This window comes from Vanellus vanellus (assembly GCF_965231255.1).
Source record: "Vanellus vanellus genome assembly, chromosome: 3".
Taxonomy (NCBI): Eukaryota; Metazoa; Chordata; class Aves; order Charadriiformes; family Charadriidae; genus Vanellus; species Vanellus vanellus.
In genome coordinates, this window is record NC_138907.1 from 35,909,013 (window position 1) to 35,934,444 (window position 25,432).

Here is a 25,432-nt window from a genome sequence, read left to right on the forward strand (position 1 = left end):
TTGCGAGGCGCGAGACAACGCAGCGCCCAGCAGCCCGGCTAATCGAACCCGGAGCGAGGGAAGGGGCGGCGCATGCGCGCTAAGAGAGCTCGACGGGGAAGAGCGCGGCGCCCGCCTTAGCAGCCGAGCTTTGCGACGGTCTTCCGCTATCCCGTCGGCCCCTCCGGCAGACTCTCTTCTCCCCGCCCCTTTCCGGAAGCCGTCATGCCGCCTTCCGCCCTCGGCCACCATGGCGGCGGCGGGCCGGCTGCGGCGGCAGCTGCTGCTGGCGGTGCCGTGGCGCTGGCGCTGCAGTCCCTGCCGCGGGGGGAGCGGCTGCGGCTGTCCGCCGGCGGGGCAGGTCCGCGCCGCCTTCCTCCGCTTCTTCCAGGAGCGCCACGGCCACCGCCGCCTGCCTTCCGCCCCGGTGCGGCCCCGCGGCGACCCGCGTCTCCTCTTCGTCAACGCGGGCATGAACCAGGTGCTCCCCCCCGCTCCGAAAGCCACCACCCAGAGCACGGCCCGGAGCTCCGGCTTGGCCCCGTCGCCCGCCCGCCCCCGCCGGTCCCCTCCACCGGCTTCCCAGGGCCTCTGCGTCCTCGGTGGAGCGCGGCCCGTCCCGGAGTGACCCCGCTCACCATGCTCTCCTGCGGCGGGCTGGGCTTAGCGCCCCGCTGCCCTCCCCTTTCGCAGTGCCGTGTCTATGTGCTTCGGGAGGCCCCGGCACAGCCCCCAGCGCTGGTGGCATCGAGCGATAGCGGATGTCTCTCTGCCTTGATTTTTAGTTCAAGCCCATTTTCCTGGGCACGGTGCACCCCCGGAGCGAGCTGGCGCAGCACCGGCGGGTGGTGAACAGCCAGAAGTGCGTACGTGCAGGAGGGAAGCACAACGACTTGGAGGACGTGGGCCGAGACACTTACCATCACACGTTCTTCGAGATGCTGGGGAACTGGTCCTTTGGGGATTACTTTAAGGTGAGGTGATAGGAGCGAACCCTCTCCAGGGGAAAATGCGACCTTTCTTTCAAAGCTGTGCTGTAGTGCCATAGGACTGTCTGTAGAAGGCATTTTGGTGAGCTCTTAGTTACTTCTTGGGAGCTGTGTGGCCTGGAGCAGAGACAGTAAGCCGGTGTACTGAATCACTAAATGTGTCCTACAGACTCTGAAAGCACTCAGCCTTTTAAAGCTATGAACAACACATACAAATTAAAGTTTTGTGTGTAAATGCTAGTGTTGACTATTTAATATGGTGAAAAGAGGCTACCAGTTCCTTTGATGCTTGTAACTACAAAGTTTGAAAAGGGAAGAAGAATAAATGGGGCTAGATGTTTTGCCATAGAATGCGTTCTTTTCTTTGGAAAGAAAATAATCCATGTAACTGCTGGTAAGCACGTGGACATACACCATGCTGTGGTCCTGAGTGTCTCTTGACAATTTAGAAGTGTCGGTTTTCCACAGGCAGCAGTGAACTGTCTCATTCACCTGACCCTCATCCTGCTCTTTGCAATAAGCCTTAAAATTGGAAAGGGAGAGAGCAGCTGAAATAACCTTTTGTGATTGACTCCCATTCTGAAGAGCCTTCCTGTGTTGCTATGCATCCTGGATTACCGTGCTTCGTTTATGTTCCCTGTCTGCTCAGGAGGAGGCATGTAGCATGGCCTGGGAGCTCTTGACAGAGGTCTACAAGATCCCCAGAGATCGTCTCTATGTCACCTATTTTGGCGGAGACTCCTCGTTGGGGCTGAGCGCAGATGAGGAGTGCAGGGATGTATGGCTCCGCCTGGGGTAAGTGTGTTAGAGAAGAGATTCTGAGCAGCAGATGCTGACATTTCACTTTCTGTGGTCTCCCATTTGCACTTTAGTTGATGGAATCAGATATAGAGGCGAAAAGTTGTTTTTTAAATTTCGTTTCATTTCTGGTTTGTTTGGGCTGTCAAAAGTTAGCTGGGCTCTGAGCACTCTGGGGCACTTGACATTTAAGCTGTTTCTCAGGTGGTATCAGTGTAGGGTGCTGTGTACGTAAGACTGGCTGGACTGATGAAGCATATGAATTATCTCTGATCCTTTGCTTCCTCTCCGTCATGAGCTGTATGAATACATTCTCCTGAGCTCTGTCATATTGTCTGTACATTCTCCTCTGAAAGCTACCAATGGCTGCTTCAGCGTGAAGATGAAGTTGTTGCTGAGGGTACTGCTGTGCTTTGGGAGCTTGTTCTGGGCTGTATGTGGGCTTTGAACCCAAGGCAGCCAGCTCTGTGCCACTGTTGTTCAGCCTTGTGCATTATGATCAGGTCTTAGCTCTGCTGGAATTTCCTCGAAGAAGGAAACAGACCTCCACAGGCTCATTGGAGAGCCTGTCTCTATCAGCAGGAGCCAGACTGGGTTTGGCAGACATTCTGGGCAGTGAGTAGGATCCTGTCTGGTTTGGTCCAGCTTGTTTCTGCTAAGGAAAGTAATTCCATGTGAACAGAAGCAAAGGAATCCTAATGTGTTCAGTTAATAAGTTTGTAGTAGTCAGAAAGGAATCCTTCCTTACAACTTTTTTTTGTGATCTAGGTTACTGTGTGCTTTGTGTGCATGCCCCAGTGCTGCCACCTCTGTTGTTTGCCTTTCCAGGGTGCCTGCCAGTCATGTGCTTCCTTTTCCATTGAAGGACAACTTCTGGGAAATGGGGGACACAGGTCCCTGTGGTCCCTGCACAGAGATCCACTATGACCATGTGGGTGGTGGCAGAAATGCTGCAGCACTGGTGAACCAGGGCAGCCCCGATGTAGTGGAGATCTGGAACTTGGTCTTCATGCAGTATAGCAGGTACCGGGCATCTGGTCTGAACTCGAGCTTTTCCTCCTGTCTGACTCCAGAATCATGCATGCATATTCTCAGACATGTCACTGCTTTCCAGGAGAGGGCAGTACAGGAGCAAGAGGGAAGCTGTGGAGATGTGTCCAGTGTGACTCTTGTTCCCCTATGCTTTATTTGTCCTGTCCTCCTTCAACCTCTGCTACCTATTCTCCCTCACTGCTGCATCCCAGAGGTCTCTTGAGGTCTGCACCAGCCCCAAGAAACCTGCAGAAGGAGCAGAAGGCCTTGGGCCCCTGTTCAGGGAAGGCCTTTTTCTCTACATTGTAGTCTATCCTGACTACCTGATGGTCAGATCCTGACTGCCTGACAGTGCCGAGGCAGGCTGCTGTTAGTTTTGTCCCTGAGCTTCCTTTTGTTGGGTCACCTGCTGTTTCCATCTTATGTCATTCTCCCCTTCTCTTTGATTCCCCTGCTCCTTTTATTTGCTCCTGAACTGACCCTTGCTTCTCTTTTGCCTTTTATTTTTCCTGGCTGGCTGTCAGAGAGGTGGAGGGGAATCTGCTTCCCTTGCCACAGCACCATGTGGATACAGGAATGGGACTGGAAAGGCTGGTGGCGGTTCTGCAGAACAAACGCTCCAACTACGACACAGATCTCTTCACTCCCATCTTGGATGCCATTCACAAGGTGACAGTGCTTCTGCTCAGAGTCACAGCTAAGCAAAAGCTCCTTGAATGCAGACTGCTTGCCTGGTACCATGGTACAGCCTTCTCTACACATGCCACTGTGTGGTATTTTGAGACAGGAGATATGTCAAGCCAGATCCAGACCAGCATTCTAGGGAAACTGGGGAGAATTCCAGGTTGGAAATCCGTTGAGGTATCAGCATTACTGATCTGTTTTTCCCCTGAAGTTTCTTAATTTCCACAGTGCAAGGGCATTGGCTGACCTGTTGTAAGTATGGAAGTCTTGGTCTACAATGCTTTGGAAGGATTTAGTGAGTACATCTTAGGTGCACAAGGTTCAGGAGTAGAGAAGCATGATGTCAAGTGTAGCTGGCTGCTTCTTGCATTGAAACTTTTCCTTCTGCAGCCATTACTTTCTGCTGATCTGTCTTCTTACTTTCCCTTTTAGGGCTGTGGGGGGCCCAGATACCAAGGTCTGGTCGGGGATGCTGATGTTGGGCGCGTGAATATGGCTTACCGTGTGGTGGCAGATCATGTGCGTACCTTGTGCATTTGCATCACTGATGGCATCTACCCAGGCCTCTCTGGAGCAGAGTAAGGACATAAGGAAATGGCATGTGGTGGAGTAAGTTAGGTCTAGAAAGGAATGTGAACAGCCAGAGGGAGAGGTTCTGGTGTGAGCCCAAAATAGGGAGAGCATGAGCTTTGGGGAGGCAGGAAGGGGAGAGCCTGGAAGAGGTTCCAGCCTGCAGGCTCATCATCCTTGGATGGGTGTAGAGTGTGGGGAGCAGCTGGCCTGTGTTGATAGATCAGGGTGTGCTGGATGTGGGAGCTGGGCAGGGACGCTCACATGGCCGCCTGGGGAATTCTGTTCTGCTTTCAGACTGGTGCTGCGTCGGATCTTGCGCAGGGCTGTCCGCTTTTGCTCTGAAGTCCTTCATGCTCCACCTGGGCTCCTGGCCTCCCTGGTGCCTACCGTAGTGGAAGTGCTGGTGAGTAAAAACTGCTGTCTTGCGGGGTTAAAAAAAAGGGTATCACACATGTCCTATTCAGCCCAATGTCCCTTTCCTGTACACTGTCAGGAGATAATCTTGCATATAAAGGAGCTCCAGGAAGGGTGTATCTGGTGCTATGCATCACAGCAGTAAAAATCTCTTGTCTCCTGATCATTTGTGGTGGGAGGGAGGAGGCCTAGTGTGACCAGCAGTACAGTCAGCACAAGTGTGTGTGTAAGTGTATGCAAGTGTATGTTCTTGTTTCCCGGGGGCGGTGGCTGTCGTATCTGGTTAAAGAAATTGGTCCCTGTGAGTACTAACAGCATCCTAAAAGACAATGCTTTCTTCCTGTTGTGAATGGATGTGTTTGCCAAGAGATGCTGTGGAGGGGCTAGCAGAGGCAGGTCACAGGGAAATAGCCAGGAGATGGTAGCTGTAAGTCCATGTGTGATTCTTCCCCTGTGCTTCTGGCCCTGGGGCTGTGCACTGGGGGTCCCTTCACACTCACCTGCCTGAGAAACCTCTATAATGCTTGTGGTGTGCTATGAGATCCCCTGAGGAAGATGCTGAGGATGTTGTCACTAATTGATGCTCACTCCACAGGGAGATGCCTATCCAGAGCTGACGAAGAATGCAGATCAGGTGAGCAATGTGGAATCCGCTGGAGAGAAACCCCCCTCTCTCATCTTTGTGAGGCACTGCTCTCGGGGACAGAAGTCGGCCCTTCCTTGGAACTTAGCTAAAGGAGTTTGCATGTTCTCATGGGTGGGCTGAGATGTGCTGGGAACATGTTTTTATCCTGGGCACAAGAAGCGTCTGTGGCAGATTTCCTTGTGGGAGCTGTACTAGATCCTTACCAGGGACTGCTTGTCCTGGTATAAGGCAGCTGTTGCTGTAAAAAAGCTAGGGTAGCTCTTCTGCTGAGTGCAAGTACAGCCTGTCCTAGCCTGGGTACCTTTTGTCAAAAGTGGATTGGTGATTTAAGGCTAGTCCTGGCTTGCTTCTGCTGACAGCAACTGTGACAAGCAATTTCTCTGACTATTCCAGCCATGCAATTTTAATTGTGTCACAGACATGAATGTCTAACAGGGAGCATTTGTCAGCCTCCAGCCTTCCCCAGGTAGATGGTCAATATTTCCTTGACAGGAATGGTGATAGGAGGCACAATGACTTGCATTACTAAACGGTGCCATCAGAGCTGTGTTGTGATGGAAACTTACAGAACAAAAAGGCTGGTTCACGCAGACACAGCACCCCTGTTAGACACCTACTTGATGTGCTTTGAGCCGACTGTAGCAGGGAGCCCAGTGGTAGCAGGGCTGAGCTGAGCTGGGGAACTCGGTGAGGCTTGTTGCTAACCCTTCTTCTGATCCTTGGGTAGATCATGGATATCATCAATGAGAACGAGGCAGCTTTTCTGTCCTCCCTTGAACGTGGGAGGCGCATCATCGAGCGGACAGTGCAGCAGATGGAGCCCTCCACAAATTTCCCAGGTGAATCTCACTCCTCTGGCAAGCTGCTCTCAAAGATGGTTTGATCCAGGCTCTCACAAGCATTGAAGTCAAAACTCTGGTGGATGTCTGCCTCCCCCACATGTTTCAGTGACCTAGCCTTGGGCAGAGGAGTAGATGTTGCTCCTTTCTTCGGATTACAATTGTTTTCTAGTACTTTGTTCTCACGAAAAACTAGGATCAGGAAAGTTAGAAGCATTCCCTTGCTGCTTTATTGACTTGTTAACTGGATCCTTACAAGACACAGCTGAAAGGAGGAGTTCAGGACCCAACCAGAGCAGCTACCTGTCTGGATGTGCTGCACTGAATTTGAGCAGGGATGGGGCTGTGGGACATCATTAATGCTCGGTCCTGTACAAGAAGAACTGCATGGCTTCTCTTCCCTCCCCCATTACCAGTGCAGTTGCACAGACACAGATGAATCCAGTTACAAGGGACACACTAGACTGGTCCTATCCAAGCAAATCTTGAGATGTCTTTGCTTTCTGCGTTCACACAGAGCTCACGTCCTCCTTTTTGTCCTACAGCTGAAGTAGCCTGGTCTCTCTATGGGAATTTGGGATTCCCCCTGGATCTGATTGACTTGATGCTTGAAGAAAAGGGAATCAGTTTGGATTCAGCTGGTTTTAACGAACTTGCTCTGGAAGATGCAAAGGTAAGAGGGAGACTCATGTCAGAAGAATTCAGAGCCTTCTCTCTCTTCTGTGAGCATGGAGGCAGAATTCCTGCCACTGCTGAGGCTCTTTGGATGCACCACAGGGCCATGTGCCTTATCCCTGAAGGGGAAATGGGTTTGAAACAGCAGTGCAGTCACAGTACCTTTGCTTGTGGATGTGGGACTGAGAAGTACTTGGCTGGTGGTTCTCTTCAGAGCAGCAAAAGTGCTTTATGATGCTTACTGTTGCTAGAGTGGAGGTTATCACAGAATTACATAGGTTAGGAGTGTCCTCTGTCAGTCATGTATTCAACTCCTCACACAAAGCAGAGCCAGCTTAGCCCAAAGCACAAGTGATTTATGAAGTTTACAGAATCTTCTCAGTCTCTGTAGTGCTGGAAGACTTGCACTGCCCACCCTGTGCAGTAATCAGTTCAAGGCCTTACTCTCCTGCACCTCAACAACCTGGAAGCTTCACGGCTACACAGCAAGCTGTGCTGGAAGGGTTGTGTTACTTATGGCCTGCCTCAAGGCTAGCACAGGGTGTATTGAGTGCTTGTGGGGTTTGAAGGAATGGGGTTGATTTAGCAGTAGTTTCCATCAGCTTGGATCTAAACAAGCCTTTTCCAGGAAGGTGGAAGAAGTTACTCCAAGCCTTGTAACTCCAGTTAATGGTTTGAGTGCCCCCAGGTATCTTTCATCTAACTGCGCCCTTGCTCTGCTGTAGCGGAAGGCTGGTGGCCCACAGGCAGGACAGCTGGATGACAGAAACACGCACCTTGATGTGCACTCACTGGCTCAGCTGCAGAGCAACAACGTGCCTGCTACTGATGATTCCCCAAAGTATGCCTACACGCTTGGGCAGCACGGGCAGTACGGTAAGTGGCTGGGTCCCATCTGTAAGGCAAGCTCTGCCTGAGGGCACTGGAACCCCTCACAAAGCTTCTTTTACTGCCTAACCTCATGCGTGCAGAACATGTACTTTGTGGTTCAAACCTGTCTGCCTTGCTGCTGCATCTTTTCTCTGCCTCTGTACCTCATCCCAAAGTAGGTGCTTTTCTTATTGTTGTTTGTGTGTCCCCAGAAAGGCTCTGGACTGGTGACAAGGCTGTGAGCTCTGGGTTGGATATCTGGTTAGAGATGTCTGTCCCCAGCAATTAGGCTTCTGGGTGTGAGTGCTAGGGAGAATGAAGTATAATTATGCAAAGGAATTAGGTAGTTGGTTGAAAAAGTACACTTGCTATTTCTTCGGCAGACCACTAGATGCCAGTGCAGGCTTTTTATCAGTTTGGGTGACGGGTTGCTGATGCTCTAGGGAAAGCATAAAGCTAAACCATAGAGAGTAAGAGGTGGTGTGGCTGTCACAAACAATTAGAGCTAGCTGTGTACAGCTAGCTCCCTCTTACCCAGTGTGCTGGGGGCAACCCACATTAAGCAGAAAGTGAGGCGATTCAAACTATATATACTACAGCAGGAGCATAATGGAGGGAAAAAAAAACAGCAGTGACACTGGCTGGAGTCTCCAAGCTATCACTGTCCCACCTCAGTCACTGAATAGTGGAATAATTGAGGCTGGAAGGAATCTCTGGATGTCCAATCTCTTAATCAAAGGAACATCAGCTTCATAGTCAGATCAAGTTGCTCAGAGCCTTGTCCATTTAAGTTTTTCAGTATCTTTAAGGAAAGAGATCCCATAGCCTCTCTGTGTTCCAGTTTTTTATCACTCTTAGTGTGAAACGTTTCTTTGCTTATGTACCACTAGAATTTCCTGTACTCTAGATATAGTCTCACAAATGCTAAATAGGGGTGAATAACCACTTTCCTTGACCTGCTGGCTACAGCCCAGCAGGCAGACTGTCTGTCTTGCTGCAAGGGCACCCTGGTGACTTGTGCTCGGCTTGCTCCTCAGGACCTCACTGTTTCTATCAGTCTGTTTCTGTAGCCTGCTGAGATGCCTCTGAAAAGCAGCTCTGCTCTTCAATGTGTCAACCAGTCCCTGCAAATTTATTGCCATACACAAGCAGGATATAGGTACATCCCATCTTGTCACGGATAGTCATTAATGAAGAGGTTAAATGGTTTGAGCCCTAATATAAGCCACCCAAGTAGCTCTACTGGTAACTGAATATCAGTTGAACTGTTGAGCAATTCTCTGTGGGGCCAGCTGCCCGGCCAGTTGTACACCCACCTTATGGTCCACCTGCCCAGTCCATGTCACCCGAATTTGGCTTCAAGGACGCTACAGGAGAGCATGTTAGAAACTTGCTACATCAAGGAAGGCAACATCCCTGTCTTCCCTTGTTCACCAAGCCAGTCCTCTCTTCACAGAAGGCAGTCAGGTTGGCCAAGCATGCATTGTAGCGAGATGCAGACATCTGTGTGCCATATCTTGCTCTATCAGGCTCATGCGGAGCCAGATTGGGCATCCTGGCCTGGTTAGCTGCTATCCGGCAGGTTTGCCACTTGGTAAGGGGTGACGTGGTTCCAAATAACAAATCCTTTCTGCGAATAGTTGTTCCTCTGCTACCAAGGCAAAGGAAAGTGCCAACTTTCACTATAGGTGGGGTGTTGGCAGGGTTGGCGTGGAGAAGTGACCCCCTCCTTTCGCATTGCAATTTTACAGGGTATATGCACTAATTGTTGCCATACTCTTTTCCCTGACAGAGTTCAGCCCATGCCAGGCCACTGTCCTGATGCTGTACAGAGATCAGTCTCTCCAGAAGGAGGTTCTGACAGGGCAACGCTGTGGTGTCATCTTGGACAGGACTAACTTCTATGCAGAACAGGGCGGGCAAGCTTGTGACCAAGGCTACATGATACGTTTAGGACAACAGGTGAGACCCTTTGGTGCCTGAACCCAAGGCTGCCATCAATAGTGAGGCCAGGCAGACTTCCCCAACCGATGAGCTGTTTTACTGTGTTAATTTGCAAGCTGATGAGTCTTGATAGTTCCCGTGGCTTTGCCTCAGGGTTGATGGAGTGAGGAAGAAGTAGCAGTAACTTCACAGAGGTGGACCTGTTTCTCTGGTTGTCTTTCTCAGCCCTTTGCAATTTCTTCCTGCTGGGGAACACTGGAAAGTCTTCTTTGATGTGCTGCACTCTTGCCAGCTGAGATTGCCTTCTCTCTGCATTGCAATCAATGATGGGAGAGCCCACAAGCTGAGTACCTTGTCTCTGGCCAGTCTTGGACAGCTGCAAGCAGTGCCCAACCTGAAACCCAGTGCAAAAACATCTCTTCCAAAAGCACCAGGGACGATCTTCATATCTGCAGCATGTTCTTCAACCTTGCCAGAGGGAGAGCTTTCACCCTCTCCTAGGAAGTTATGTGGGGTGCAGCTTTTTCTCCCTCCCCCATTACAACTCTTGAGAATCACCCCTGGGCATTGATGCTGCCTTTTCAGCTTTGCAGAATGTGATAGTGCCTTGCTCAGCACTTCTTAAGCTGAAGTAGGGATCAACTTTCTCTTGCCAGCCCAGTGAAGCAGAAATGGCACCTTGGATGCCTGAGACAGGTGCCTTGGCAGCTGCTGTCCATTTTCTTACGGACAAGCACCCTTGTTAGGAAAATTCATCAGCATGGGTGGTGTTTCTGCCCCTCCACTGCAAGCTGACAGCCTCAACATGTTGTGCAGCAAGCAGCTAGATGCAGGGAAGGCCTGAGGTACTCTGGTTACATTGGCAGTAAGTTTGTCACTGCTTTTCCCACCCCATTCCTGTCTTTTTAGAGATCAGTGGGGATTGTGGTTCCTAGGCAGATCAAGCAGGCACAGGTCTTTGGATGTTCCCTGTGTCCTAACTCATCTCTCTGTTTTTCTTTCCTCAGGATGTACTCTTCCCTGTAGAATCAGTTCATCTCTGTGGTGGTTATGTGGTCCATGAGGTCACTGCTGTGGAAACCCTGCGTGCTGGGGACCAAGTGCAGCTCTTTGTGAATGAGGTGATAACTCACTACTCTTAACCTTTTCCTAGTCTTGCCTTGAGAGTCCTGTGATGTCCTGAGTAACCTGGGCACAGCAGAGCCTTGTCCCTTGTGTTCCTGAGACTGCTCTTCGTTGTGCTGTGCAGTGGGAAGGAGACCTCACAAGTAACTCTGTAATCTCTGAGCCATTAGTCTGTCCAGAAGTATCCAGCCTGCCCTTTGCTGTTTTACAGAGGTGATCCCATGGCAAAAGAAATTAAATCTGCCCTGTGACATAATTTCACGATAGCTGTGCTACTTGTTGTTTTTCCCTCCATCTTGTCCCATCCCCGTACGTGCAGCCTTTCCCTTATCTCTTCCTGCCATCCCCTGATCTCCCTGAGCTGTGGAGAGTCAGCATTCCCTGCCAACTTGTCTGTGCTTTCAGGCCCAGCGGCTAGCCTGCATGACGAACCACACCGCTACCCACCTGCTGAACTTTGCGCTCCGCCACATCCTGGGTGACAACACAGAGCAACGAGGGTCCCATGTGACAGCAGAGCGGCTGCGCTTCGACTTTGATACCAAGGTGACACTGGACTTCAGGGTTTTTTTTTTTTTTTTGTTCTCAGCAGTACCAACATCCCAGTACTCACCTTCTCTCCAGGGATTTTTCTCCTCTCACTGTAACAATTTCTTTAGAGACGAGTCATGTTTTATCTGAGCAATGAAACTTGCCTGTCGGGATGTGACTGCTTCTGCTTTGCATTGACCTGACTGAGCAGGGCTTGCTGAGGGGATGAATGGCGGTCAGAAGTGAAAGGACTTGGCAAGGCCAGTGATCATGGGGCTGACTTGAGTAGTGTAAAGGGGTCTCCCAGAGATTCACCAGCTTGGCTGTGGCACGTGTCTGATGTCTGTTCTGGTCGTCTGGGTGAGAGGGGCTGGAAACTGAAAGCAGTTTGGTCAGGCCAAGCACTGGGTCTGGTAACCTGTCACTCGTTGCAGCATCTCTCCTGAAAAGTTTGGTTGATGCTCTTGGGTCAAAAATCCTTATCCCTTATGGGAGGAGGGGTGAGAGAGTCATGATGTTCACAATTCCCTTTTACAAGCAGGGAAGATGCAGGAGGAGAGTGGTGTGCCCAAGCTGAGTTGCCTGGGGGCCCTACCACAATTCTCCCTCCTTTGTCCTGTACCTCTCAGGAGGCTTCTTCTGAAGATGGCTTATTTACTTCCTCAGGGCCCTGTGACTGTGGAGCAGCTGCAGCAAGTGGAGCAAGTGGTCCAGGATGTGATCAAACGAAATGATGTTGTGTATATGGCTGAGGTTCCCCTCACGCTGGCAAGAAGAGTTCAGGGACTCCGTGCAGTGGATGAGGTATGACAGGATGGCAGGACACATCTTCATGAGCCTTTTCCTTCAGCAGGAATCATCTGGGTCACAGGAGATGTTTCTGCAAGGGAATTGACTCCCAAAACTCGGGAAGGAAAATAGGGAATTGACTCCCAAAACTCGGGAAGGAAAATAGGGAATTGACTCCCAAAACTCGGGAAGGAAAATAGGACAGAGATGAGATCTCAGGAGCACTGTGTTGTAGAACATGGAGGCTGGTGATACATAGGCTTTTTACTCATTTTTTTTGGACCAAAAGCTTGTAGTGTCACCCAATTGTTTCTTTCTCCCTGTGGCAGCTGGTTGTGGGGGAGGAGCAGTGCTGCCCCTGGGACTGCTCTAAAATTGGGGAAAAGTGAGGCAGAGACCTGAAGCCATGTAGTTAGTTTGTAAGTGCTCTGAAGGACCGTGTTAGCTGCTGATCCCTGTCTCCTCTGTCAGGGGTATCCAGATCCAGTGAGGATAGTGTCCCTGGGGGTCCCTGTGGAGACTGTGCTGACCCGCGACTCTGAGGCTGCAATGCAGACCTCTGTGGAGCTCTGCTGTGGGACGTAAGTGACATTTACTTTCAGTCAGAAGGTGTGTTTGTGGGCATTGATGGCTGAGGGAGAGACATTCTTGCAAGAAACTCCACTCCCTTTCCCTATGCAACTAAGTTTTGTCACTGGAAAGATCTTGAGGACAAGATGGGCCAGTTACAAAGTTTTGGAAGTCCTAGGGTGAGAAAATTTCAGTGAAATGCAAAGCATCTTTCATTGCTTCATAGTCTGGAACCAACCTGGAAGCTGCAGGGTGCCAGCAGAGTGTGGGAAGGGGCCTGTCTCACCAGAATTACAGTGCTTTGGCTTTGTAGGAGAGCTGGGGACCCAGCAGGAGACTCCGAGATGGTTGTGAGATCTTGAGACCGCTCTGATTATTTTAGTTAATTATCTTTGCCCTTTTCTGCTTTTAGCAGTGATGAGAGTAGGAGAGCTAATCAATCTTAGGACAATGCTGACACAGAAAAAAAAAAAAAAAAAAAAAAAAAAAACAGAAGCAAATTGGCCTTTGAGCAGATAGAGCTGAAAATGAGCAAGTTTCTAGTCATGAGATCATTCTTGTGGGAGTAGTGGGACAAGAAACTGCATGGGAGTGGAGATGATCAATTCTTGCGAAGCTGTCTGAAATGATCACTTGCGGTAACAGAACCCAAGACACTGTAGTTGTTTTCATATCCAGTGTTGAATAGCCAAGAAGGAAAGGGGAGGTTGTTAGTGCCCTGCGACTGCACAACTAGCCTGTGACTGGAGTCTACTGGCCAGTCTGTGAGCTGGCCTGATGAGAGTGGTGGAGTTGGAGGAAAAAATTACTTACTTTCTACAAGGTTCAGCAGCAGCTGAGTAGAAGAGAAAAATCCCAATTTGTCCCACTGCTGAAGGAAAGGAGAGGAAAGCAAGGCAGAACTTGCCATTTGACAGCAGCCTGCTGGGCAGGTAGCACAGAGCTTCCTCTGGAGTAGCCTCAACTCTGCTGTCTCTTGTCTGACAGGGTGCCATCAGGATTTTAAGGATGGGAAAGGATTGAAGCTATTGGGATTGGGGAGGGGCTGCTGGACTTGAGACTTCTCTAAAAGGAAAGCAGGCTTCCTGATTTCTGTTCCCAGAGAGCAGCTTATTTTCTTTCCTGTTCTCTGCTGACTTTGCAGGCACCTTCTACAAGCAGGAGCTATGGAAGATCTGGCCATCATCAGCGAGCGTCAGCTTGTTAAAGGGATTAGCCGTGTCATTGCAGTGACAGGGAGACAAGCCAAACAGGTAAGAAAGCGGTAACTGAGATTTCTGCCATGTCAAGGCAATCCCAGAAGCACTCAACTTTGTAGGGTCCTGCTTAGGCAATTAGCTTCCCTCTGCTTTGGCTGGAGCCTCCCTGCTATGCCTGATCTGACTTCTTCCTTCACCCCTGGACCTAGACCTGCTTCCGTACCTCACTATTCACCTCCACTCCCCCTGTCCTAGTCTCCTGTCTCCTCGACCTTTGTTCCTCCCCTCAGACCTCCTTTTTCAAAACAAGAACTTGGCACAAAATATCAGGAACTCTCTAGACTATAAATTTCAGTCCCCATATAGGTATTTAAAGGTGTGATCCTTTGTGCTTTGATTTCGCCTCCTGACTATCACAGTTGGATTTGCACTTTATGGTTAGAGGGCTCTGGCCTCATTTTTACAGCCTTTTTGCTTCTTTTCTTTAGTCTTTTTTCTGCTAAATGGTCTGTATAAAAATTAAGCAACCTATTATTGTGTCCATGACATTGCTTTGTCCTTTGAATATCTGGAAGTGTCAGGGGCCCTGCAACCTTGCCTGCTTCCTTTAAGGCTGCAGTCAGAGTACAGTGACTCACTGTCAGTGGAACTCGGAATATTAAAGGCAAAGCCCACCCCTGCAAATCTGTTGCTTTTTGGCTGGCTGTCCCCTGTGCATCTGTGTCCCTAGGAAGGCTTTTCTTGGTGCCGAGGAATGAAAACCTGCAGGGCACATCTGCATGCTTTGCAGGAAGTGCTGACTTGGAGAGCCCCCGAGAGGAGCTGTGTGCATGTAATAATCAGACAAGGGAGACTGCAGGCATGAGGGAGTGACATGAAACAAGGGATGTGTATCCTAGCTAGGCAGAGCAGTCCTCACTGTCCACAGCTTTTCTTAGATACTGTCTGCTGTCCTGGTCTACAGTCTAGCAGGGCCATCATGGGCACAAAGGTCTGATAGAGACTAAATGCTCCAAACTGTAAGGATTTTCACTGGTAAAAAAACTTGTATTAGCTTTTTTATTAATGGTAGCATTGGTGTTGGGGAAGGCAATAAGAAATGCACCAAGACCAGCTGAACTGGTGCTCAGGAAATGTGCTTGAACAGCTAATGAGTTTTCTTTAGTTTTAGTGTCTCTTTTGTTCATTAGATTCAAGATTGCATTTGCTAATGAAAAAAGAGCACTAAGAAGTAAACAGGACTCCCAAGTTTTTCTCATTGAAATCCTGATGATTTGGTGTGAGATACTGAGGAAATATAAATGCACAGCAGCTTGGTCCCCTGGGTGTGACCATCTAGTGTTGGTTGCAAATCTAGAGAGGAAAGTTCTGTTCCAGAGTCTCTTGGGGACAGCCATTCTTAAAGCCTCTGTCTGTAGGTGTCTTCTGCTCTGCATCCAGTGAGTACTTCAGTGGTTATGACTGTGCTGCCTCCCCATTGTCTCCATCCCCATTCATTCTTTCTGTTGCTGTATTTGAAGCATTCTCTCCCTCCTTCTCTCCAGGCCCGGGAAGTAGGCCAGTGCTTGGCTATGGAAGTGGACTCTCTCTCCCTACGAATGAAGCAGAGGAGCACCTCTATTCCTGAGATGCAGAACCTCTCCAAAGAAGTGGGCCAGTTGACCAAAGTAAGGATTACATTCCTGTATAGAAAGATCCCAGCATGGACTCTATACACTTGAGGCACATGACTTTTTTCCCTACCAGGTTGTCGTCATTTAACCCCATCTGGCAGCGAGGACCACGCAGCAGCTCTTGCAGTCCTCTTCCTTCCCTGCAGAAGGGCAGGGAGAAGAGGGAGAAAAGGAGGGGAAAGGGAAATTAAAAAACCTTGTGGGTTGAGCTAAATACAGTTTAATAGAACAATAACAGAAAAAGAAAATAATAATAACAATAATGACACAAGTCACTCTCACTGCCCAGTGAATTGGTATGTTCTGGAGCGTGATCACGGATTCCTGCCCCCCGGCCAATCCCTATTTATATACTGAGCATGACAGCTATGGTGCAGAATATTCCATTGGCCATTCTATTGTTCTGTCTATGCGCCTCCTCAGCTTCTGTGGGAAGCTGAAAAGAGTTATTGGAAAGTATAGACATCGCCTAGCAACAACTAAAACAATACTAAAACAATATGCATTATTGACATTCCATTCACAGCAATCACTAGAAAGAAAATTAACTCTTTCCCAGCTGAAACCATAGGTTCTCATCTTACTGTGGTCAATAGCAAGGGTATGTTGCTACCTGCTGGTGCCACTTTGATTGCAAAGATTTCAACCGGAGTCTAGGTGCTTCTGTTGCAGATGACATGCTGCCAGAGGGAATGTGAGAGAAGATGGTGGGGAGGGTAAAACAGTGAAAATGGGGTCCCAGGCTTTTCCCCAGTCTGTAGAAGCTTAGCTGAAAAGAGAAGGCTACACGCCACAGTGACTGCCTGGCCTGATCACATTAGAGGTATAGGAGGGCCTGGGAAGAGGCCAGGCTCCAGTGCAACCTCCCGAAGAACTAGCAGTTTATTTCTAGATACAGTTCAGTGTCCTGACACAGCAAATTGTCTTGCAGGTGGTAGCTAGCACTGCAATGCCCCAGTGGCAAAGAAAAGAACTACAGACTATCCTCAAAGCACTACAGCGAACAGCCAATACAGCCATCAAGAAGCTGGAGATACAGCAGGTACTGTGGCAGCAGCACACTCACTTGCAGTCTGCTAATAGCACTGTGTGGCATACACCAGTGGACTTGGTGTCTCTGTGACACTTCACAGCCACTCAGTCACAGTCCCATTAGAAGGCAGAAGAAAGCAGGTACAATCACACATGGTGCAACACAAACCCTGTATTAGATTGATTTCACTGGCATTAACTAGGGCCATCATTTAAAATGCAGTGAATGACTGACTGGGCTTTTGGCACCTGCAGAATCCCTGTCTCTCTCTGCCTGTGTGAATGGAGAGCCCCATATTGGCACTTTTGGCAAACACCAACAGGTGGATAGGTGTCACTTCACCATTTATACATGGGGAAGATGAGGTGGACCTGAAAATGGGCTTTACAAGGTCACGCAGTAAGACTGTGGCAGAATAGAGCCTTTCTTCCAGCCGTATGGATAGTGCTCTGGCTTCCCACTGCATTTGTGTCTTGCTAATTTACATGATTACATTAAAAGCCCTTTGGAAGTGCTTATTTGTGATTTAGCATTCTCAGCAAGAACTATTCTTTTCTTAAAGCAGGAGCCTGCATGAGACATGTGGCAATGTGTAGGTCCAGGAGAGAGGCTGAGGACTGAACAGGTCACTGTCTATTCCGCTTTTGAAAGGGGTCCATCTCTGCTTGCTTTTGAGAAAGGGGGGTTGTACAGGTCTTCATGAGGAGATTTCAGTCTGCTGGTCTTCTGCTAACATACATCCCCCCTCTATCCCACAAAGCAGCACTTCCATTCCCTATGTACATATGTTGTATTTGTAATATGCCAATCCAGCCCACCTTGTGCCACCTATAGCTCCTCAAGTGCTGCGTGTTTCTTCCTCCAGGCTGAAGAGAAGGCACAAAACCTGCTAGAAAAACATTGCAACCAGCCTGTCATCATCGATACCATCCCAGCTGACTCCCTCTCTGTGAGTAATCCATGTTACTTGCTGGCCCAGCGATACCTTAGGTGCTGCACAGAGTAAGAGGGAGCTGCTCGGCACATTTTATGCTGCATGCTAGTTTCTTTCACTGTAGCCTGACCCCTCTTCTCTCTGCCTCTCCTAGATCCTAATGAAGGTAGTGAACCAGCTTTGTGACAAGTCTCCTGGCACATCAGTCCTGCTGCTCAGCCCTCAGGTTTCTGGTGAGGTGCTCTGTGCCTGTCAGGTGTCCAAGGTAAGCAGAACTCTGGTAGAAAGATGGAGAATCTGCCTGCAAAGGGGGACTGGACCCACAGTTTAGCAGCTCCCAGTTGAGGCTTTTCCTGGAATTCTGCTCAGCATTAGTTAATCACGCAGGTTTAGGACTTGACATGACCACACTGGGACCAGATGGGCTTTCAGGTTTTGCTGGGCACAGATATCCCTGGATCCTCTAGGCTGTGTTTGCCCAGGGGCAGGACACAGAATTAACGTGTAAGCTCAGTCTTTGTGGTCCTCCCCGTCGTGACTGCCCCAGGTTAGCGAGGGCCCAGGCTGCGTGAGGGGAGAATGTTGTTACCCTTCTTCCTCCAGACTGCAGAGTGCTCCACAGTCCGGATTACTTTGCTCTGTGTCTCTTCCTCAGAATTGCCTCCCCGTGTTCTCCGCTGCTGACTGGGCCGTGGCAGTCTGTGCGCAGATGGAAGGGAAGGCAGGAGGCTCTCCCGTTGTCGCGAAGGGCAGTGGAAACGCCAAGGGCATGCAGGGAGCTCTGACTACTGCACTGGAGTTTGCTCAGAGTAAACTCTGAAATAACTGTGATGTCCATGCAAGCTGCATGGACACTTGATGCAGAGCACATGTTATACTCTGCTGATCTGAAAGGTTCAGCAGCTCTCACACTGAATATTGCTGCAACCACTGCATTGGAGCATTTGGCTTCCGTCCATCAGGGATCAGCAGAGACCCCATTCCTGATCTCACTCACAGAATGATGCTGCCTGTTCTCAGCATGGACATATGGGGATCAAGCCCCGGAAAGCATCAGCTGCAACAGCAGATCCTACTTCTTCTGGAGCAGTGCAGTTGCTGTGACAAGACCAGCACCAAGAGGCTCCATGAGGGCATGGGGAGATGGCACAGTGTTATCCTAAAGCAATTAAATGGTAGAGAGTGTTTGATCCTCTGATGTCTCTTGTTAGCTGCATCTTTTTCCCTTTTTTTTTTTTTCCTGCTTTGATCTGGCAAAGGGGTTTGTTCTGTCCCTGCGGCCCTGTAATTATACTGCTGTAATTTAGAAATGGGGAGAGAAGTCCCATCCCCACCTACAGGCTCAGCTTTTTCAGCCTGTACTTGTTAGGCTATGCAACCAGTAGTGCTAAAGCCAGTCCTTGGTACTGAAGCACGAAGGGGACAAAATCATCCCAGCCTCTGCCTCTTTGCTTTGGGTGAATGTTCTCATCCTTGTTTCCTCCTGCCACTCCCTTGTAACTTCCTCGTTCTCACGCTGCCTCCTGGCTTCTTACCAGCACCTACCTAAAAACCGCCACGCATCTGGTGAGTTGTGTGAACGGGGACTTTTGCTGTGTTGCAGTGTGGAACTCCCTGCAGCAGGATGCTTAGCAATGAGGTGAGCGGGTCTCCATCCTGAACTGGTTGCTTTTCACTAGTACTAGCAGACACAGTAAGCTCAACTCACAAAGGCATTTCAGACTTCGTTGTTAGAGTGATGTCTAGAGCTCTTAGCCAAAGCACTGTTATTTTGGATACTGTAGTGACCTAAATAAAGAGAGATCACAAGTGGTAGCTGATGCAGAGGTGCAACAGGATAGTGAAACAAGCAGGTTTCACCCCGTGAGCAGCAACAGCAGCCTGACAGGGATGAATTTCACCAGCAGGTAGGGTTGCCTGGCGCTGTGGAGGAGGCAGTAGCTGCATGGTTTTGGGCGGAGGGGGAGGAAGGGTGGAAACACAGTGATGCTGTGATGGATGGGGAGCAGGAAATGGCTGTCACATAGATAAGGATTGGTGAAGAGGATGTAGTGGGGAATGGCCCAGTCTCCTAATGAGACACTTCCTCCACTTTTCTTAGCTGTCTTTGTGAGGGGGAGAGGGTGAATAGCTGCTGTTAGCAGAGCCTCCTCTCCCTTCTCTCTTCAGTGAACAGGTCACCTGGGGAAAGAGGGATGTGGACTTAAGGGCATTACTAGAGGTCAAGGGGTTTTCTTCTTTATCTCAGTGGCTGTCCGGCCCAATATCTCCTATGTGGTCCCTAAGGTTCCTCATCTTTGCAAAGTGCCGGGAAGCTGGTTTTGTGCTTGGTTAAGTGTCTGATACAAGTATGAGGACTTGGAGGCAGAAGGAATGGGAAGCCTTTAGGGGCTGGTAGGGCTCCTCACTGTCCTCCTCTTCTCCCCCAAAGCACTGACAGCTACAGTTGCAGCAGGACTGTAGACTTTACTCATTCCGTAAATGCTACTTCCAGCCAGCAGGGCTTGTTGCAAAGGGGGCTATGAGCCAAAGTCCCTGGGCACTTGCCCCTGCCACCAAGAGTTCAGCCATCAAGGGGGTGCACAGACCCATTTTGTTTGTCACCCTGCCAGTGGAGCAGGTTCCTGCCCACTGCAGGCCCTGCCTGCATTCCCAGATGCTGCAGCAGAGCAGCTCAGTGTTTTCTCGAATTTCTTTCCTTTTCTGGATGTAGAGGTGCTGCTGAAACTCGTAACATCTCTGCAAGGAACCTGAGCACAGGGGAGAGCTGGAACATCCACCCCAGTGTTTTGAGGACCTTGTGATAAGGCTGGTAGAGGGGTGGAGAGGGTGCATGGAGTTGCAGTGGACAGTTCATGCCATCAGTTGAAAGCAACGTTAGTGCCCGGTGTTGCACAGCTCCTGTGTTTCACTTGGACCACAGTGATACCAGATTTGGTGAGGGGAAGAGGTGCTCTGTCTTACTAGGAAAGTGCTTTCCTGGTGTGCTCTTGTGTTACCATATTAATAGCTGCTACAGGAGATGATGTCTCCTTTTGGTATTGGAGAGTAGGTGTGAGGAGGAGGAGAGGAATGATGGGTTGAGCTGTTCCTGCACTGTGCTCCAAAAGCAGAGCCTGAGCTTGCCAGCAGCAGCCTTATAAAATTAGCCCCCTTTGGCCTGACTTTTTAGATTAAAAACCACTGATCCCTTGTAAACTTTTGCATCTGTCCGTTCCCCGTCTGTCCCCCTTAAGGGGCAGGGGTCTGTGCACTGACCTTCAAGCTAATCCCTTTACTGATGGGGAAGTTGAGACCCCTTATCATTCCTCTGGAGGGCCAAGGGTTGCTGCTGCAGAGGCAACTGGAGTGGTGGCCCTTGGAAGGAGGTGCGGACCTCCTGTGGGACCTGTTGGGCTCTCTCAGTGCTGTGCAATGAGTGAGCAGCAAAAGCCTGAGGGCTCAGCACCCCAGCTCTGTTCTCCCCCTGCTCTCGGGGTGACAGACCCACCTACACTGAGAAGTAAGCCCCCACCCCCCAAGCAGGGGCAGTAGAGGAAAGCTTAATGATCCTGCAGCCAATTCCAGGCCATTTGAGGAACCCAAAGGTGTTGATTACATGACAGCAGTTACAGCTTGGGCAAGCGATGGTGGAAGGTGGGCAATGGGAAAGCCCCATCACAGCCTTACCCTGCACACACACCACCCAGCAAAGGTTACAGGGGGCCTAAAGCAGAGTAGGGGTGTCAATAGGGCCATCCCACATAGGGTCTGTGGGTTGTCTCTGGAGCCCTCTGCAGCCAGGCTTTCCAGAAGGTAGCCCAGAGTGGCAGAAGGCTGCCAAGGAGCAAGTCCCACAGCTTATCAAACAGCCCTGGAGGTGGTAGCAGCACATCTTTGAGCAAGGAGCACTCAACCACCTGCACAGCCTTTCACAGTTTCTTTGTGCTCATGGCTACCTGTGGCACAACTGAAAGACCTGCTGTCGTGGTTTGGCCTCAGCCAGCAACAAAGAACCACGCAGCTGCTCGCTCGACTCCCACAGCCGTGGGAAAAATCAGCAGAAGAGGGCAAAACTCGTGGGTTGAAATATTATAATTTAACAGAACAGACAAAGGGAAGAAAGAAAAACAATAACACCGGTAAAGGAATATAAGAACGCGATTACAGTACCGCTGTGCAGCACACCGACCGGATCCCCTCCACCGCAGCCCGCCCCGAGTGGCGACTGACTCCCTCTCCCCAGATAGCGCCTCTTATAGCGGGGCATGGGGCATGTGGTATGGAATACCTGCCTCCCCTGCCGGCTCCTTGGGGAAATTAACCCCATCCTTGCCGGAATCAGGACACCTGCTCAGGCTTGGGGGAGTTGCTCTGCAACAGCCACCCACCATGTGGCATCAGACCAGTCCTATACCATCTCCACACCAGTTTGGTATCCACATTCCTCAACATCTGCACCGCCAGTTGGAAGCACAGCCCCTTCTTTGCATCTGCAGCAGCTGCAGGACTCCCTGTACCACCTTCCCATAAATGTTAAAAACCACCTGGTCAGCCTCCTGGCTCTTCCACTGCCTCAGCCAGGGCAGTCTTGGGGGCACCTTCCAGCTTGGAGCCCATTTTCTTTCTCCTCTTGCCCCTCTTGGCCTTTCTGGGAATTAAATTCGTTACTTCCTTTCCTCTTTCTGAGCCTGCAAAGATTTAAGTGGGTCATCAATCAGGTCACAGTATAGCCAAGTCACGATCTTACTAGATCTCATAAGCTTAGTAGCACTAAGCCTGCTGTGTAATTGAAGGAGAAACAGGATCTTATCCTACCAAAAAATAGTTTTGTGGAGGCATCTGTGGTGCCCATATCACCTCAGGCTGGTAAAGTATGTTGCTGCAGTAGAAATGCTGGGTTTTGAGCCATGGCCATGCCAGGCCATCGCTGATCCTAGGAGTCAGCGTTTCCTGCTGTTCTCCTGGCCAACCCCCAGTGCACAGACTTCCATCCCATCCTCCCCTCTCCCTGCTGCAGAAGGACAACACATTCACATCCCATGCTGCAGCTGCAGTAGCTGCCAGGTTTCTGGCTGGGCCACCCTGCCTTTCAGCATTGGGTCAAGCGATGCTCAGCTGGGAGTGCTTGGGGGAATGAAACGTGAGTGGAGTACCTCTCCAACCAAAATAGCAGCCTACATTCCCTTACAGTCATCAAGGTCCTAAGGTCCGAGCAGTACCCTGGGCACACATTTGCAACTCCAAACACATGCACGCAGAACGGACAGCAGGAAGCGAGAAACTAATTAAAGAGATGATGGTTTTTTTTTCTGTGAACAGGTGCTGTCAGGTTGGCAACACCTCCGTAAGTCCAGATGGACCCCAAGGTCCCTTAAGGGCACGTGCAATGCAAGGGTTTGGCCAGTCCCAGTCCCAAGCAGCTACCTGATTTTGGCAAGAGGGGAGCGGAAACTACACGCTTGTCTCTTCTCGTCCGTGTTGCTCCAGGAGCTTTGCTCTTGGTGGCCTGGGCTGCAGCATGAGAGGCTGGCACACAGTGCCTGCAAGAAGCCCAGCTCTCCTGAGGCACCCCGGCCACCCCCAGTCCTGGGGCTGGCTGCCGTAGGGACCTGAGGCGCTGCACCCTGGGTCCCACGGGAATGTTTTCAGGCAGGTGCTGGGATCGTAGCAGTGGTAGCAGAGCCGAGCCATACAGAGGATGCTGAACACATGCTGAGCCACAGGCTCCAAAGCCACAGGGCTTGGTCCCTCGTGGCTGGAGCTGAGCATCTCCTGGAGACTTGGGACATAACACAGCACGTCCAAGCAGAGCTGTGCAGGGAGGGAGAGCAGCTCAGAGGCTGCCGCTGGGAACCAGAGCGCAGCTGCTCCCCTGCTGGGACACCCGATCCCTGCCACCAGTGCCTGCAAGGGGTGGCCAGTGGGCCACGAGGAGCAGCTGGGATCTCCCCAGCACCCATCGGCCACCACTATCCCCCTTGCCCTGGGGATAGCAGCAGTAAGTGCTTTCCCGGCTCACAGCCGAGCGTGCCCACCAGCAGGGAGAAGCAACAGATTCCCTGTGTGCATGGGGACACCCTCACGCACCAGCACACGCCTCCCAAGCACCTGCCGTAAGGATTCGCACCTATACTTACACAGATTTCCCTTCACACGATTTCAGGTGGGATTTCCCTCACACTGCCTGGAAACACTGGAACAGGTTACCCAGAGAGGTGGGAGATGCCCCATCCCTGGAAACATTCAAGGTCAGGCTGGATGATGCTTTGAGCAACAAGATCTAGTTGAAGATGTCCCTGCTTATTGCAGGGGGGTTGGATCAGATGACCTTTAAAGATCCCTTTAAAGACCTTTAGAGAGACCTGGGAGTCCTCGTGGACAACAGGATGACCATGAGCCAGCAATGTGCCCTTGTGGCCAAGAAGGCCAACAGCATCCTGGGGTGCATCAAGAAGAGTGTGGCCAGCAGGTCAAGGGAGGTCATCCTCCCCCTCTACTCTGCCTTGGTGAGGCCACACCTGGAGTACTGTGTCCAGTTCTGGGCTCCCCAGCTTAAGAAGGACAGGGAACTGCTGGAGAGGGTGCAGCATAGGGCTACCAAGATGATTAGGGGACTGGAACACCTCTCTTATGAAGAAAGACTGAGGGAATTGGGTCTCTTTAGTCTGGAAAAAAGACGGTTGAGGGGGGACCTGATCCATGCTTATAAATACTTAAAGGGTGGGTGCCAGGAGGATGAGGCCAGGCTCTTTTCGGTGGTGCCCAGTGGCAGGACAAGAGGTAACGGGCACAAACTTGAGTATAGGAAGTTCCACCTAAACATGAGGAGGAACTTCTTTACCTTGAGGGTGGTAGAGCACTGGAACAGGCTGCCCAGGGAGGTGGTGGAGTCTCCATCTCTGGAGACATTCAAAACCTGCCTGGACGCATTTCTGTGCAACCTGCTCTAAGGTGTCCCTGCTCTGGCAGGGGGGTTGAACTAGATGATCTCCAGAGGTCCCTTCCAACCCTATGAATTCTATGATTCTATGATCCCGTCCAACGCAAACTATTGTACGATTCTATGATTGTATGTGTAGTGATAGTGTGCACTGAGCTAGTTGTGTCACACATGTACACGCGTGTAACCCAGAAACCACGCATCCCCATAGGTGTGGGGTTTCTGGGTTACAATTGTAGGCTCTCACTTGGGCTCCTCACTCCCACAGCAGCTGGGTGCCCACGCTGAGCAGCACCCACGTGTGGGCAGCTGCTGTGCAGCACACACAGGGCTGCAGTGGTGAACCCACGAACCCAGACCACTGGTGGCAAGGCAGGACGTCGCATCCCGCAGGAGCAGCTCATGGCCACCCTGAGCTGGTGCTGCCGCTTCTCTTCTGCATCCCAGCTGCCTGGGAAAGGAGGGGATGGCTGAGCTCGAGGGATTCAGCTGAGGGACAGGCAGCATGTAGGGGGTGCGGGCAGGGCAGGAGCAGTCCCGCGGCTGAATCACTACTCCAGCCCTGGGCCACTGGCACCTGGGGAGCACTGCTGGCCAAAGAGCCGGGCAGACACCCACAGCACCATCTGCAGCGGCATGCCAAGAGCCAGTGGAGGCAGGAGAAGGGTTTCGGGGTGAATCCTGGCAGCTTGCCTTTACTACCTGCCCTTCATGGCCAGCCGGTTCCCCGGGTGAGAGCACTGGTGCCTTGCAGTCCTCTCCTCAGCTTGGACTGCAGCGGGCATTGTGCTGCCGCTTGCTGAGAGTAGCAATTTGCTTGGCTGCAATCTGAGCTCCTCTCTCCTCCAGAAAGTGCTGGGGGAAGCCAGGGGGCTGGGAGAAGGGCCCCACTCCCCCTCCATCCTCACCACCACCAGCACCACCACCCCCACAACCGCCATGGGGAGAACCCTGCTGCTGAGGCCACCCTCCCCACCAGGGCACAGCCCACTGGAGGGAATGAAGGATGAATTTTGATTGATTTATGCCATTCTGGGCCTTAGCCTACCAGAGGGTGGCTGGTGGGGGCCCAGGGTGTCAGCACAGAGGGGGTGCCAGTGAGGCTGCCATGGTGTCACCTGGTCTGCATCCAGACCCACCCCCCAGGGCACTATGCACCACTGCATCCACCGTGCACTGCAGAGCCGCTCACCCTGCCATCGTGCAACCAGAG

General features: G+C 51.0%; 1 protein-coding gene across 1 annotated transcript; it reads left to right on the forward strand.

Moving 5' to 3' along the window:
- The first annotated feature begins 211 nt into the window (after positions 1-211).
- AARS2 (alanyl-tRNA synthetase 2, mitochondrial) lies at positions 212-18,484 on the forward strand. Its single transcript, XM_082480627.1, has 22 exons — positions 212-460; positions 765-953; positions 1,618-1,763; positions 2,595-2,789; positions 3,323-3,467; positions 3,915-4,060; positions 4,350-4,458; positions 5,065-5,103; positions 5,843-5,954; positions 6,500-6,627; positions 7,355-7,505; positions 9,292-9,461; positions 10,451-10,564; positions 10,974-11,114; positions 11,766-11,903; positions 12,360-12,469; positions 13,603-13,711; positions 15,202-15,324; positions 16,262-16,372; positions 17,229-17,312; positions 17,452-17,562; positions 17,953-18,484. The coding sequence occupies exons 1-22, from the start codon at positions 230-232 to the stop codon at positions 18,115-18,117; spliced, it is 2,967 nt and encodes a 988-aa protein (XP_082336753.1). The 5' UTR covers positions 212-229; the 3' UTR covers positions 18,118-18,484.
- The last annotated feature ends 6,948 nt before the right edge of the window (positions 18,485-25,432 follow it).

Bases quoted from the DNA above. Each gene is read 5' to 3' on its own strand.
- AARS2 (XM_082480627.1), top strand. From the start codon at position 230: ATGGCGGCGGCGGGCCGGCTGCGGCGGCAGCTGCTGCTGGCGGTGCCG. The intron at 4,459-5,064 runs GTGAGTAAAAAC...CTCACTCCACAG, and splicing joins CTACCGTAGTGGAAGTGCTG to GGAGATGCCTATCCAGAGCT. The intron at 11,904-12,359 runs GTATGACAGGAT...CTCCTCTGTCAG, and splicing joins GACTCCGTGCAGTGGATGAG to GGGTATCCAGATCCAGTGAG.